We start from the raw sequence: 14,708 nt of genomic DNA on the forward strand, positions 1-14,708 counted from the left end.
GGCTCATTCTTGATATTGATGCATCAGTGTTTGTTTTGCTATCTCCTTTTTGTTCTGATGCTGAAGTCTATGGAACTGAGGGTATTCAAACCTTAAGCGCTTCAATTGCGCTTCCCTTCCCTTCGGCCTACTCTCTTTTCTCCCCAATAATGCAGGCCCAATTATTTTCGCGGTCAAAAGGGGAATTAGTGTTCATTTTGAGATTTGCCTTCGCTAGGCGTGTATCATCACAGCGTGTACGAGCCTGAATGTTTTGAGGAAAGAGTTGGACTGGGTGCATGTGGTTTTGGAATGAAAACCCTCAAGCCACAACGGCACTAGCATTGTTTCTTATGGCAAACAACACATTTCATATCCCTTTTTATGCCTCAAATCGAAATGATTCACCTTTTCTGTTGTAATATATGGACCTGAATGTCAACCCAGACTTGTTTTGTAGAAACTTGGCTAAGACTGATGCCTTTTTTAGCCTCTTTAAGCTTTGGCATTCTTTTCTTTTCTTTTTTTTTTCAGTCTAGCTAAGTTTTATCATTTTTGTTTAAGCCTGTGTCAAAGGCAGATGGTTAATTGATGTATTTTTGTACTTCGTACATCATGAGTCTGTTGAGAAAAGTTCAGAATAAACTCCTTTTTCCTCTTTTCTATCCACTGAGAGATTTGAAATGTGCAAACCTTCTTTCCATAGGTTTGCATGCACTGAAGCGAGCACTGGGAGGTTCCAGCCAACCATCAGACCAGCAGCTAAAGGGGACGGTGACCGTCACTCTGCAGGACCTCCAGTGGGCCATGTCCGTTGTGAAGCCAAGCGCCATGAGGGAGGTCGCTGTTGATGTCCCAAAGGTACAGTAACCTCTGTTGATCACTGCTGCATCTCCCTCATTCACTCATGAACACAATCTCTTTCTGCTTTTAGGCTGGTCAACAAATTTGCTTTGTTTTGGACTCAATAAGAAGTACAGAACTGTCTCTTTCCCATCCGAATACTGATTTAACTTTTTGCTGAAGAAACTACTGATGAAGCTGTACACAAAGTTTAGCAGCTGTAAGTTTTTTTTTTGTTTACCCAGTCATCAACGTTGCACAATGCACAATGTGCCCCAATAGTTCCAGGACCATCAGAAAATGCAGTGGAGCAGGGACTTTCTTTGCACCAGAAACTACGACAGAAGACCTAAATTTAGTCCACTGGTCAATGCGGGAAAGGTTCCTTAGTCCCTAAAGTGGTTCCTGGTCCCCTGGAAAAGTTCCTGTGGTGGGAACAGACTGCAAGTGTGAATGAAAGGCTGTCTGCTGTTATTGTGGTCAAGGAATAAAAGAAAAGCCATAAAATTGGAAAACTGATGCTTTCCAGGCGTAGAAAAATGACAGATATAGTTCCTAAATCTTGCCAAAATGTGTCTGTGTTTTGTGTTAAGTGAGCCCAGAGGAACTGAGGAAATGCAGATGGTCAAGTAAAGTTTATCAGCTCCTTTCCAGAGCAGACATCACAAAGTGCATCTCAATGAAAGACAAAAGCAACAGACATGAAGTGCAGACACAATAAGACTAAGAAATGTAAATAAATCGAACAAAAGCGAGCATAAACAAGTGGGGCTTGAGCTGCTTTTTAAAGGTGCACACAGATCTTAAGCTAATGAGCTCCAAGATTTAGGATACACAACTTCAAAGTTTTAGTCTGAACTTTTCAGCCTGGAGTGAGCAACCGGAAGCAGCCTGAAGACTTCTGAGATGTACCGGTGATAGACAGCTACAGCAGCTAACAAATGTCATAATCCGATAGGGTGCAAGTGTAAAGAAATCAAGATTTGCGTTGCAAAAGACGATTGAGGACCTGGTCAGAACCTTTGCAGCAGCTTTCTGGACCACATGTAACTGATACAGAAACGTCATGTTCAGGCAAGCGAGTAGAGATCATCTCCATCCCAGCTTGAGATGCATCAGGCTAAACTTAAGAAATGTCCCCCGGCTGCAAAAAAACACATGAGCCATCTAAAAAAGGAAGCTGTGGCTGTGTGATACATGTCATAGACTACTGGGGGGGTGCCAGGAAATGCCAGAAAACAATAATCATTAAGATGCAGAGACCCTCCCTTCACATGCCTGCATAGTTTATGGCATCATCCTTAATGACACAGTCTGTAGTGGATCCTCTGCTTGTAACCAGCATTAGTTGTGTCTCAGAGGCGTTTCGACCTTGCATTGGCCCCGCGAGGAAGCAGAGTGGTTTATATCACACGGTCCTCGCTTCATTTAAAGCACAAAACAAATTTATAACCCAAACAGCGCCACCACTTATAGCCACAAGAGAACTAAAAGCTCATCAACAGCAGCCAGGCCTCCCTTTTCCCCTAATGCACAGAAAATCCCTGAACTACTCTTTGGACCACTGACCACTGAATCACCAGCACTTAAAAGATAGGGTCAGGCTGAGGAAGAGCGCAAATGACCCCGTGGCCATTTTACTCTCCGCCGCAATGAAGATGAATCACTTCGCTCTCAGCGGACGGAGGGAGAGGGAGGGGAAGGAGGGATGAGAGGACAGTGGTGAGACTCCAGGATGTTTTGGAGTGTGCATGTGCAAGACATAACGGACAGGAAGAGGGCTAACATCATCCTCCACCGGTAATTGAAAGCAGATCGGGTCGCTGACGGTTCCTGCCAGCAACCAAAAAAAAAAGAGAGAGAGAGAAGAAGAAGAAGAAACGTCCTTCCTATCCCTCCACCTCCACCCCCACCCGCCTCCCCTCTCCTCTGCGCAGCACTCGGCACTGAGCTCACCCAGAGACGCTCGGTCCTTGCGGCCGGTTCCTGGAAGCAAGAGAGAGGAGTGAGTTTGGGTTTGGAATTTTTTTTTTCTTTTTCTATCCCCCTAGCGCAGCTCAGCTGAAAGGCCGGCCGCAGAGCCCCGGACTTGATTATATCCACATGAGTGCAAACATTTGTTTCTAATCCATTTTATATAAGAAACTTCCAGTGGTGCCGGATGAATACACGCCTCGAGTTCCTCGGAAACCTTCTCAGATCACGTATCTGGAGACTTGAGTTTTACAAATTATGCCTCTCGATTTATGTTATATTTATATGTAAATAAATTGAAAGTTCATTCCTAATCCTTTGTTTGTTTTGTGACAAGACATTCTTCCTCTTTTTGACATCTTTCTTGTTTACCCAGCATTGCTTTTTTTTTTTTTTTTTAAATAATCATCTTCCACTGTGCAGTCTGGCTTTAATATTTTCATTTGGCAGCTGTATAACTAGCCCACTTATTCCTCCTTTTTAAACTTAGTCCTTGTCTCCCTTGAGTTTTTTTTGTCTGAGAAGTCCCCCGCACCCTCCTCTCAACCCCATCAAAGGGCCAGAGCCTGAGAGGCCCCTTGTAAAGTTCAGAAAACAACAGTAAAAGATAATAACTGGGTCTCGTACAAAAAGGAAGGGAGGGAAGAAGGGGGGAAAAACGCAGCACAGCAAGGTGTGAGTCAAAACATTGCCTTATAATTCCACAGACGCTTCATTCATGACAAAGAGCGCCTTGCAATTAATGTTGCTTTATATTGTTATTTCTTACAATGACTCCATTAAGTCTGCAGAGGCTTAACCTAAAAAAATGCAGCCAAACGGGGGAAGATGAGACTTTACAGTGTTGTGTTGCACATCTGCTTCCTTGTTGGAAAGAGCCGAGTGATTTGTGTTCAGATGATTGGCAGGTCTGAGGTTGTTGTCGGTACACTCGGAGGCATTTAAAGCCCCAAAACTACTAAATCTGGTTCAGACAGCAGCTTCAGGTCATTCTAGGCAAGTGTTTGAGTTTATGCTCTGTACCTGATGAGTGGCATTTGCTCATAAGAGTTTGGCTATGCGTTTTCCTGCTTACCTAATAAATCCATTTAATATCTGCTAAGATGTCACGTCGCTAATGTTCACTGAAGTGTGACATGGCCTCTTTTTCCCATCAGGACGTCGATTATCAGCTGTCTTGCTATTTTAGCGCATTTATTACAAAGTGTTTACTCTGAAAATCAAACTGAGGGCCTTGAAACCCGCTTTAGTGTATAACAGTACACATTAAGTTCACTTTGTTTTTGCTGTATGGAACTAATGCAGGTGCACGTTTGCAAATTGATGTTTTTTGGTGGTGCATTCGAGAAAACTCCAGATTCTGCGACTTCAGTGTTCCTCACTGAACAGCTACCATTTTAAACAGAGAAACCACAGTGCACACTGTACATCCTCATCACGTTGCACATGTTTCCTTAAGATGTGTTTTCTAGGCTTAATGCAATGCACAATATGGAGAACGACATAAAATAGCTTGTGAAAGCAATGGTGTTCATGTGCTAACTGGGTGTCCTTGAACACATCAGCCACATTGATTTGCATTCTGTGGTGAAATAAATGGAAGTGAAAGCATGAGGGCAATCAAAGTAATTTATAACATAGATTAAAACATAGTCAACTGAAAGTTTCCAAACATGCACATGACAAAACAATCAGCTCAAGGTCCCCTCAAATAGCATTCCGGAGCTTTTGACAGTATTACACGGACTTCTTCAGCATATGTTTGATCAGAGCACTGGAAGTACTCTTGTCCACGTTGGCTAATCTCGATTGGTTGATGACAATAATGTGATATTCTCAAAAGCTCTGGCAAGTGAGCAACTAGTTATATCATGTCACTGCTTTCTCCTTCAGGTACAACCACAAACCTTCATCAACCTTCATCTGTCTCTGTTTTCTCCTGCTCACCTTTTTCCTCCATTTCTCTCTCTGTGAGCTTGTTTCACTGTTGCTGCACTTTTTTATTTAATTTCTGTCCTATCTGGGCCTTTAAATGAGCATTCTGGTTCACTCGCCTGCTTCCGGCCTATCTCCTCATCTCTGCAACACTCCTCTCTCCCTCTCTCCCCTCCTCTCCTCCCTCCCTTACCCTCCATCCGTCCTTTCCCCTCGCTCGCTCGGCGCTGTCCATAAATTGTTCGGTATTTACAGTATGTGGCCAGACGCCAGGTTTCCATTAGGTGCTTCGTTCCCCGGAGACGGCGCCGGTGGCCTGGGATGTGTTACCTCTGGATGGAGAGCAGGAGGAGGGTGAGGGGGGAGAACGAGCACGAGAGGGAGAGAGAGGAAGAAGTGAAAAGGAGGGAGAGTGGCAAGCAGCTGGATTTAAGGGAGAGCGTGAGAGATGGCGTGATGGTGAGGGTCAAGTGAGAGAAGAAAGAAAGAGTGCAGGAGCGATAAGACAGATAAGAAACAGAGAGAGGAGGAAAAAGAGGAGAGGAAGGGAGATGAACACACTCAAAGGAAGCTGATTTCCTCTGAGGTTTTTCCTGGCTAGCGTACACTCCCGTTAGCATCATTAGCACAGCTGGGTGTCTTGCTTGAAGGCCAACACAAGGCTAGTTCGTGAACACTCAAAGTGCTCTTAAATATGCATTATCATTAATTCACCCCAGGCTCAGTTGTCATGAACAAGGAAATTAGCTGTAGAGACCCAGACAGGTTTTTGTACCAGGCTGTGAACGTTTTTATTTCTGCTGTAAAGTTGAGCATTTTAACATGGGACTCTATGGGGATTGACTTGCTTTTGGAGCCTCCAGTGGCCATTTGTGGAACTACACTTTTTCTCACTTCTGTGCTGGCTTCATCTTCAGCCCTTGCTTGTGAAGTCCTATGAGCGAAGTGTTAAAAACCCTACATCTTACAATTCCCATAATGCAACTCAATAGTACGTTTTCTTAAATTTTTGCTGCCTGTCCTCATCTTTCTAAAGCCTAACCTGAGATAACCCCGATGACAACATCAGAGTCATTTCCTCAGACTTTGGAAAGATGATGAGAAAACTGACTTTCATGAATGCGCCTTTAAAATGAGCCATTGTTCAGAAAAAGGCCAGGGGCAGGGAAGAAATCTGATTACTGGTGTACTGCTTGTATATACAAACACATTGTATGACTTCCTGCATGACCAGAGTTCTCCCAGTAACCTGGTTTCTCCTCTGTATGTAGATGTACTCAGACAGAGCAAAGTGAGAGGAGAAAGAAAAGGAGCGCAGGCGATAAGACAGATAAGAACCTGAAAGAGAGGGTCTGAATATAGATCAAAAAAGAGATAGAGGAGTGAGAAGGAGGGAGAGAAAGAAGGGGAGGGAATAATGAATGGTTAATGAAGAGACAGGAAGGAGAGAGAGGTCTGAGAGGGTTTGGATGAGGGCTCCTCTTCTTATCTACTTTATCTCCTCCGGCTGTTCCCTGCCGGACTCTCCCTCCCTCCCTTCCTCCCTCCCTCCATCTGTCAGACAGACAGCTGCTGGCTGACTCCCTCTGTTGTTGTTCAGTCCGTCCAGAGTCTCCCTGCTTCAACCCTCGCCCCCCGTTACTGCACCCCCCTCCAAATATGCTTTTATATTTCACTTTCCGCCTCTCCTCCACGACCCCGTCGTCGGCGTGGAAGAACTCGCAGTTCTCTGCGACGTAGACGGCGGGCAGAGAGCGAGCGGGGTCCTCTGTCTGGTCACATGAGAACATCAGTGACATCAGCGTGCAATCAGAGTTTGTTTGGTCCGTTGCATTTATTGTTGATGATGTGTTTGTGTTTGAGCTGCCACAGATTACAGCATGAGTTAGAGCAACATATTAGACCACTGTTCATCATTTATTAGTACTCACTGTCTGCCTCCACTTTAAAACCTATGATGCATTTCGTTTGATTGCATGTTATTGTGTGATTGAACCTGATGCAAGTTAATGCATCGTTTTGATCAGATTCCACTACACCTTCCTCTTGTACTGCTTCTACCTCCTCTTTAACTTCTTCCACTACTACTGTTTCATCTTCTACTTCTGTTACTTCTTCTTTTATATTACAAAATCTTTCCTTCTTTTTCTTCTGCTACGACTGCATCTTCTTCTACCTCTATTTCTACATCTTCTACCGCCTCCTTCTGCCTGTTCTTCATTGTTATCTTATATTCTTATTGTATTGAATATTGTAACCAGTGGTCATGTGTACATCGTGGTTTAAATACTTCCTGAAATCATAATAAATCACTTTGGGAGATGCTGAATGTGTTATTTTCTATTATATGTGTTACCATACTGCTCTTAAATTGGCCTTAAAAATGGATTTTGGTCAAATCTAAGAATACTGGATGCCAAATTCTTGTGTTAATGTCACCTTTATGTTACATGAAATGTTTAAATGTTTGTGTAATATTGATCTGCTTTATGTATTTTTTTTGGGCATTTCATCTCTTGTATTGTGGCGTGCATCATGTAGCTTGCCACAGCACTGCAGTGCAAATGTAAACTCAATTCTAAGTAACCTGATTTTACTTTCCAGGTCCGCTGGTCAGATGTGGGCGGGATGGAGGAGGTGAAGCTGAAACTGAAGCAGGCTGTGGAGTGGCCTCTGAGGCACCCTGAGGCCTTCACCCGCATGGGGATCCAGCCACCTAAAGGAGTCCTGCTCTACGGTCCCCCAGGCTGCTCCAAGACCATGATCGCCAAGGCCCTGGCTAATGAAAGTGGCCTCAACTTCCTGGCTGTTAAAGTGAGTTTTAAAGCAAAGTATTAATTTTCTTTGTGTAAATGTGATGAAAAATCTTTTTTTTCTAGTGTGCACTAAACGTGTAAATTTCCCAGCTTTCATTCATGACTATGAACAAATGATGTATCACAGGTGTGCATCTTCGTGTCATATTCTGGTCGAGTGATCTGCCAAAACACTGCTTTATGATTCAGTGCGGAAACAATGAGGGAGTTAATCCAAAAACTCACTCAATATAATGAGGAAATATGACAAGAAAGTTACGATGCAGGTTTAGCAATGGCCGAAGTGTTGTGAGCAGGTTTTCAGAGGTGAGCTCGTTAGCTCGAGGATTTGTTGATTCACTCTCATCCTCCAGGGGTCCCAACATTTGCATATAACTTTACAGATCCTGTGAAAAACACTTCTCGCCTGTCCATGTAAAGAGCAGAAGAAGATAAAATCTGCCATCTATAATTTCAACAGCGGAGAGGTTGAAGCGATGTAAACCCTAACATACAGTTTTCCCCTTTATTTTCCATCAAGTAGCTTTAAGTTTGGAAAAAATTATCTTATTCCACCCTGACTTAGATTATCGGACTTTTCTATTAAGGGAAATTTTCTACATGTTTCCCCACAATTCAGTCTGACACATGTGGTATCTCTGGAAACTCTGAGATGTCCGCCACAATTTAAAATTGTTTCTCTGGGTTATCTAATGAGTGGCTGACCGGTGACTCAGCGGTGTTACAAAGTGAAATCATCCACATGTTGCTCACACAGCGTATCGAATGTGTCAAAGTAGCAGCGGAGATGTTTCCCTGATGACCTGGAGGCGGTCTGACTGCCCAGCTTCCTCTGCAGAAAGCTTCCCTGTCTGACCTCTGACCCCGTGTTTGTCCCCTCTCATTCATCACCCCGTCGTCTCTGCCGCCCGCTCCGTCACCCTCGCCTCAGCCCGCCCAGGCCCGGTTGACAGAGATTGATTGATCAGCTTGTTGAATTTTTGATCAGTGAATATTTGCAAAGCCGTTGCCATGCGAGACGCACGGCTTCGACAGAATCTCTCAGCCGGGGTCATTAAGCCATCTGCAAGCGCGGGTGTGATTTGCATGCTTTTTTTTGTTTGTTTGTTTGTTTGTCGAGTTTTATTTCTCAACATAATGTTGCACAGGGACAAAATCACAAAGGTGGTTTTCTTCATTCTCCATTTGCTTCTTCGTTCTTATCCAGACCTTTTTTTTGGCCATTGTCATAGGAAAGCGATGTGAAGTGCAATTGTAATTTACCACAAAATTGTCTAATTGTGAATTCACCTGAAGTCATTGCAGGTCAGTTCAGTGCTGCATTATGAATCCTGCAAGGTGGAGATCAAACAAATGCATTAATATGTGCTTGTTTGTGCTCTTAGACCACAGAGTGGAGTCAGAGGTCAACAATCACATGAACAAATTTTGAGCTTTTACGAGAAGCATCGTGGGTCCTGATGAAACATTAAATCTGGCTGAAACTCAAATGTTTCCACTTTCACTCAAGCGTAGTTTCTGAATTATGTTTCGTGTCTGATACAAATGTGGTTTTAAAAAAAGACTATAATCTTGTGCAGCACTTCTCAAGTCATCCGGAAGAGTATCAGCTTCATCAGACGGGTAGAAAACATCCTGTCCCTCCTGCACGAAGCCACTCTCCAGCATCTGCAATAACAGTATCAGGTTTTTCCAGTGCAGCAGTTGCTTTGACATAGATACGTTATCCAGATTTAAATGTGGATACTTTAAGGCTCTGCCTGTTTCCTCTGTGTGAAAAAGCCCTATTATCATCTTGTCAATTTCAGTTTCCTCCCACTGCAGCCACTCAGACACACTCACATCCGCAGGCGTGCACACGGACACACACTCTCACACACAGCTCGTATCTCTTGCACTGTCAATGGTTTTAAAACTCACCGTGTCCAGCCCTCGACTCTGCCACAGAGAGGGAACCTGGGATTAATGAGTCAACCTCCACACTTACTGCAGGAGACAAAAGGGCTGGGAGTTAAGTGTCGTCTCCTCCGTCAGCCCAGAGGTGTTGAAAGGGTGGATTGCAGGGGAGGAAGTTCTTGTGAGGGCTGAGTGGATGTTTATCTGCATGTGAGCGAGTGAGGGAAGAGGCATGAAAGGACTGAAGAGAGGGAGAGTTTGAGGGACAGGTTAGTAGTAGTTGCAGTAGTAGAAGCAGTAGTGGTGGTAGTCATGTTTGGATTTTGTGGCAGTATTTGTCTGCAGTTGGCATATGAAAACAACTTGAACACATTGTTGATCTAAACTAAATGGTGCTTTGTTTTGGTCTCACATTTTGCTTGTGAGAACATGCCAAAGACTTGATGTGCAGCAACAGCAGCAATGCTAATAACAGCAGTGGCAGTACTAGCAGTGCTGGGGAAGGCAGTAGTACCGAACATGGCACCGTAGTGTTCACGCAGCAGGAAATCCCTTTATTTGCCAGCTGAACCACAGATGTTACACTCAAGCGCAAACCAGCACACAGTGTACAGTACAGTCAGCATTGAAATGTGCAATTACACCACACACACCCTGCTGTCCTTCACGGCATTCTCCCGCTGCGTTATCGCTGTTTCACCGCGCTCCTCTTTTTAATCTCCGAAAGAAGGCGCAGAACAGCAGCTGCCTCTCTGGTCTTTCACAGTGCCGGCTCTCGGTTTAAAGCGTCCGCAAACACAGCGCGCCCAGGTGATGCCTCACAAAACGTACCCACGATTAGCCTGCGAGCTTCCCGGAGACGCGTGCAATGATTTACCGCCGCTCGAAATCCGATACTTTAAGCTCAGGCATTGTTGCTTCTGCATGCTTTCAACGGTTGTGATGCAACACCTAAACATCTCTAGTTGTCAGCATGTCAAATTATAAACCACTTATGTTCTGTTTAAACTTTTTTTAGGGTCCAGAATTACTGAGCAAGTATGTTGGAGAGTCTGAAAGAGCCGTGAGAGAGGTACGTACATTAACTTCCCATACCTTTGTTGATACAAAGCATTGTAAACCTGAAGCACTTTTGTCATGCTGACGTGAAGTTATGCAAGCTTTACATTCTTTTCTGGACCACCTTCCATCCAAGCTGAAGTGTTGTGCCTCTGCAGATATTTTTAGTGGCTGCTGAAATCAACAGATGACCTGAGACGAAGTTTATGGCATCATTCACTGCTGCATTTCCTGTGCATGTTTGTGCTGAGAGTGATTCACTGGCCCGATTAAAGATTTGTCCTGTTTTCCTCTCTTCCATTGTTGCTAACGCCTGCAGGTGTTTCGGAAGGCGAGGGCCGTCGCTCCCTCCATCGTCTTCTTTGATGAGATTGACGCTCTCGCCAGTGAAAGAGGAAGGTACGGTCTGTTGCTTTTCTTAGCGCCATAGAAAGCGGGCTGGAATTAGAAGACGAGAAGGATAGAGACTCTGAATTTATGGTCAAAAACAGAGTTCATGTCCACATCATAACATTTCATCTCCTCTCTGAAAGCTCCTCGGGTTATTGTTCGCTGTTGACTGCCGCTACTGTCCACTGTTTACTATTTTCAGCACTGTGGTCATTCATTGTCCAGCGATGACAAATGCGCAGTCATCGCTGCGGTCTGCTTTAATTTACCATCCCTCGCCTGTGTCTCAGCTTGTCTCACAAAGACTCACTTATGGATGGATGGAGCAAACGTCCCAAAAAGTCTGCATGACTGCTCTATCAAAGCCAGCCACTCACTTCCCATGGAGCCCTCTTAGACTTTTGCGGCTTTTCGCTACCGGCGAACACAGAACATAGTCTTGTCCGGAGGCGCTTTAGTGTGATGGCACTGGGAACATCTGTGGCTTAAAGGAAAGAGGACGGGGGGCGGACAGAGGACACAGGCCGGAGGCGCACAAACACTTCATTGTGCCCGTCCACGGCAGATGGGGAAGGCCAAATATGCAGCATGCTTCCTGGTAAACCAGTCGATGAAACTAAACGTTGGAGGAAGGAGCACAGAAAGGCCAACAGGCCGACTAACTTTTCTGCGTGGGCCCTCGGTCAGACGCTTCGAACACTATGCAGCTTCGGAGACGTAGCATGCTTTGACCTCTTTGATTTTGTGAAAAGGCCTCTGATCATGAAATGCAGAATTATATCTCAATGATGTTGAAGAAAAACATTTTATCTCAACTTTTCGTATGCTTATCCTTTTTGACAGATACTTAACTGAAAACAGCACAAAGACGATATATTTAACGTTTGACCTCATCAGCTTCATTGATTTTTGTAAATATCTGCTTATTCTGAATTTGATGCAGCAACATGTTTCAAACAAGTTGTGACAGGAGCAACAAAAGACTGGGAAAGGTGTAGAATGCTCCAAAAACACCTGTTTGGATCATCCCACAGGTAAACAGGTTGATTGGTAACAGGTGATAGCATCATGATTGGGTGTGAAAGGAGCATCCTGGAAAGGCTCAGTCGTTCACTCGCGAGGATGGAGCGAGGTTACTACATGGGCTCAGGAACACTTTGTAAACCTGTTTGCAAATTACTGCTTTCTGTTTTTATTTAAGTTTTAAATGGCGTCTCAACTTTCCTGGAATCGGGGGTGTATATAAGCGAGGGCAGTGTTTCAGAATAGGCATTTTCTAAAGGAACCTGGAACTTCTTGTACTTTTAGTTCAGTTGGTGCAGTCTTGACTCATGTCCAGTATGCAGGATACGACTCCTTGCAACTTGTCTCCATCAATCAACTTTCTACCACTGACAAGTCCTCCATACTTTTTTCAGTATGATTGAGCCCCCCCCTCCTCCTTATCGTGATTTTCTATTTTGCGAATGCACTCTGATTCCCCACCCGGCTGCAGCCAGCTTTCACCAATAATGCAGTTACAGCGTGAGAGTTTGTCAGCTGGCTGCGATGGACGTGGGGCTGGACCCGCGCCTGGAGGCCACTTGCCATTTTAAAAATGCACTTAGCGCTGATCTATAAAGGTTATTTATTGGTCTTCGCTTCCTGCCATGTTTAATCAATGAAGTGGCTCACGCACACCGGCAAGAATTCAAAACTGTTGACACAACCAGACAGCCTCGGCAGCGCAGCGAGTGTATGTGTGGGGTTTTTTTTTTTCCTCTTGAGGCAGGAGATGAGAAGCACCTGTAAATCTGTCAGCCTACCTGCCACGAGTCTAAACTGGTGGAATGAAATGAAGAAGACAGGAAGAAGACAGGAAGAGAGGCAAGCTAGGGTAGACAAAAACAGACAATGAATGTTTGATAGAGGGAGAGATCGACAGATGAGACAAAGACGAGACGAAGACAAAAAAACTGGAATAAAAAATAAAGTGACAGAACCCGGAGAAGAAAACGGAGAATGATTATGAGAAATGAAAGATGGATTGTTGGATTTGAAAAGAACAATAAATAAACGAATCAAAGGCTTCACTTTCTCTTTCCACATTTCTGTTTCCTCTCCTTCATTCCCTCCTTGTCTTTCTGTCTCTCCTCTCCTTTTCTTTCACCTTCATCCTCATTTTCTTTCTCCTCTTCCCTCTGTAGTGCCTCTTTTTCTGACATCCTCTCTCCTTTTTTCTCCGCCTCTGTTACACCACTTTCTCTCTCCGATATTTTTCACCTCATATTAAACCTCTAAACCTCTCTCCTCCTTCCTTTTCTCCCCACTATCTCCCCTCACCCAGACTTTCTCTCTGTCTCTCCCTCCCTCCCCTTCGCTCTTTCTCTCCCTACATATCTCAGTGACAGAGCTCCTTTGTGCTCCTCTGCAGCCTTGTCTCTGCTAATGACGTCTGGCACTTCCGCTGGCCCTGTCAACAGAGGCTGTGTGTGTGTGTGTGTGTGTGTGTGTGTGTGTGTGTGTGTGTTTGCGTGCGTGCGTGCGTGCGTGCGAGAGAGCTGAGAAGAGTGGCTGTCTGCACTGCGTTATGGAAAATAACCACCTTGTTATGCACTGACTAACACATTGATGAGTTTCTTAAAGGATAAGGCCGGTGATATTCTATATTCTGTTTGTCGTACTGTCAACAAATCCGTCTTAAAGTGTTACTGATGTAGCCAAAGCCTGAGAGATCTTCTTCCTCGGTGCCACAGAGCTCCAGTGTTGTCCAAAAACTATTAAAAACACATCAGTGAGCCACACTGTTGCTCTGGCTGACATGTTCCTTCATTGCTTGAACTCACACACAGTAGTTTATGTTGAGCCAATCCCACATGCACCGTTCAAATACTCACTGGTGCATCAAATGTGGATTAATACGCATCTGAAAATAGTCCCAATCAAATGCAGTGTTTACCCCTGTTTGAGTAACATTTGCTGACAGCCACAGTCCTCAGCTGTTTAAAATTATTTAGCCTCTTTATAAAAGATTAGCCGTGAAAGGGGAGAGTCATTTCTTGGTTGAGATTGGTTCAGATGGTATAACTGTTATTCCATTTCATCCAAAGGGAGCGTTCTATCTCTTTTTTTTGTTACTTTTACTTTGTTCACGCCTCGCGTCCACACTACTCCTGCATTTCAGAACCCCAGATCTGAGACTTTTGGAAATGAAGCTGACCCCGTTCAGTGTGAAACTCCAGGTTTGCATTGTAGTCTGCACGGGTGGAAACGGACAGGCATTGAAACAATTATGCAAACACTTATGTTTGCTTTCCTGATTGAGTCTTGTCCGTCACGATGTGTTCTTTTCTGATTCGTCACACCCTCATCACATGATCCCTTTCTGCAAGAACTCAGCATCAGCTTGTATAATCTATGAGCCTTGACTACCAGCAGTTAATTCAACATGAATGGTGAATTACAGCTGCAGGTACCTTGTTGGCTATTATGTGCAAGTTATCAAAAATTAGGTTTGATTTCATGAAAATCTTGAGAATTATGACTTTAAATGTTATATATTGCACACACAATATCTCAAACTGATCTTCGAGCATGGAAACCTGGGTGGGATGAACTTCAGCAGTGCATTTACAAGTCCAAACAAGGTGGCATATTTGTTAACTTTGTGTAAAGGAAGGCCGCTTTATTTGAGAGTGATGACGTGCTTTCTGGTGCCTTGTTTTGAGTTGCAGTTCAGTAGGACGTCATTGGCAGCGAGGCTCACTTTAGCTGCCAGAGCCTTTTCTTTTTTCAAATTAAGAAGAATTGCTGTAATGAAAGAACCTGCTATCAGAA

At 44.2% G+C, this 14,708-nt stretch overlaps 1 protein-coding gene across 1 annotated transcript in view; it reads left to right on the forward strand.

The window, feature by feature from the left end:
* Positions 1-14,708, forward strand: part of spata5 (spermatogenesis associated 5) — a 108,167-nt gene that overhangs the window by 18,933 nt on the left and 74,526 nt on the right. The window contains exons 11-14 of the mRNA XM_041944059.1: positions 686-840; positions 7,336-7,545; positions 10,462-10,515; positions 10,822-10,901. Coding sequence (XP_041799993.1) covers positions 686-840; positions 7,336-7,545; positions 10,462-10,515; positions 10,822-10,901 — 499 coding nt within the window. The remainder of the gene's footprint in view (positions 1-685; positions 841-7,335; positions 7,546-10,461; positions 10,516-10,821; positions 10,902-14,708) is intronic.

The sequence above is a fragment of the Chelmon rostratus genome, chromosome 9 (genome assembly GCF_017976325.1).
Source record: "Chelmon rostratus isolate fCheRos1 chromosome 9, fCheRos1.pri, whole genome shotgun sequence".
In the NCBI taxonomy this organism is placed as follows: domain Eukaryota; kingdom Metazoa; phylum Chordata; class Actinopteri; order Chaetodontiformes; family Chaetodontidae; genus Chelmon; species Chelmon rostratus.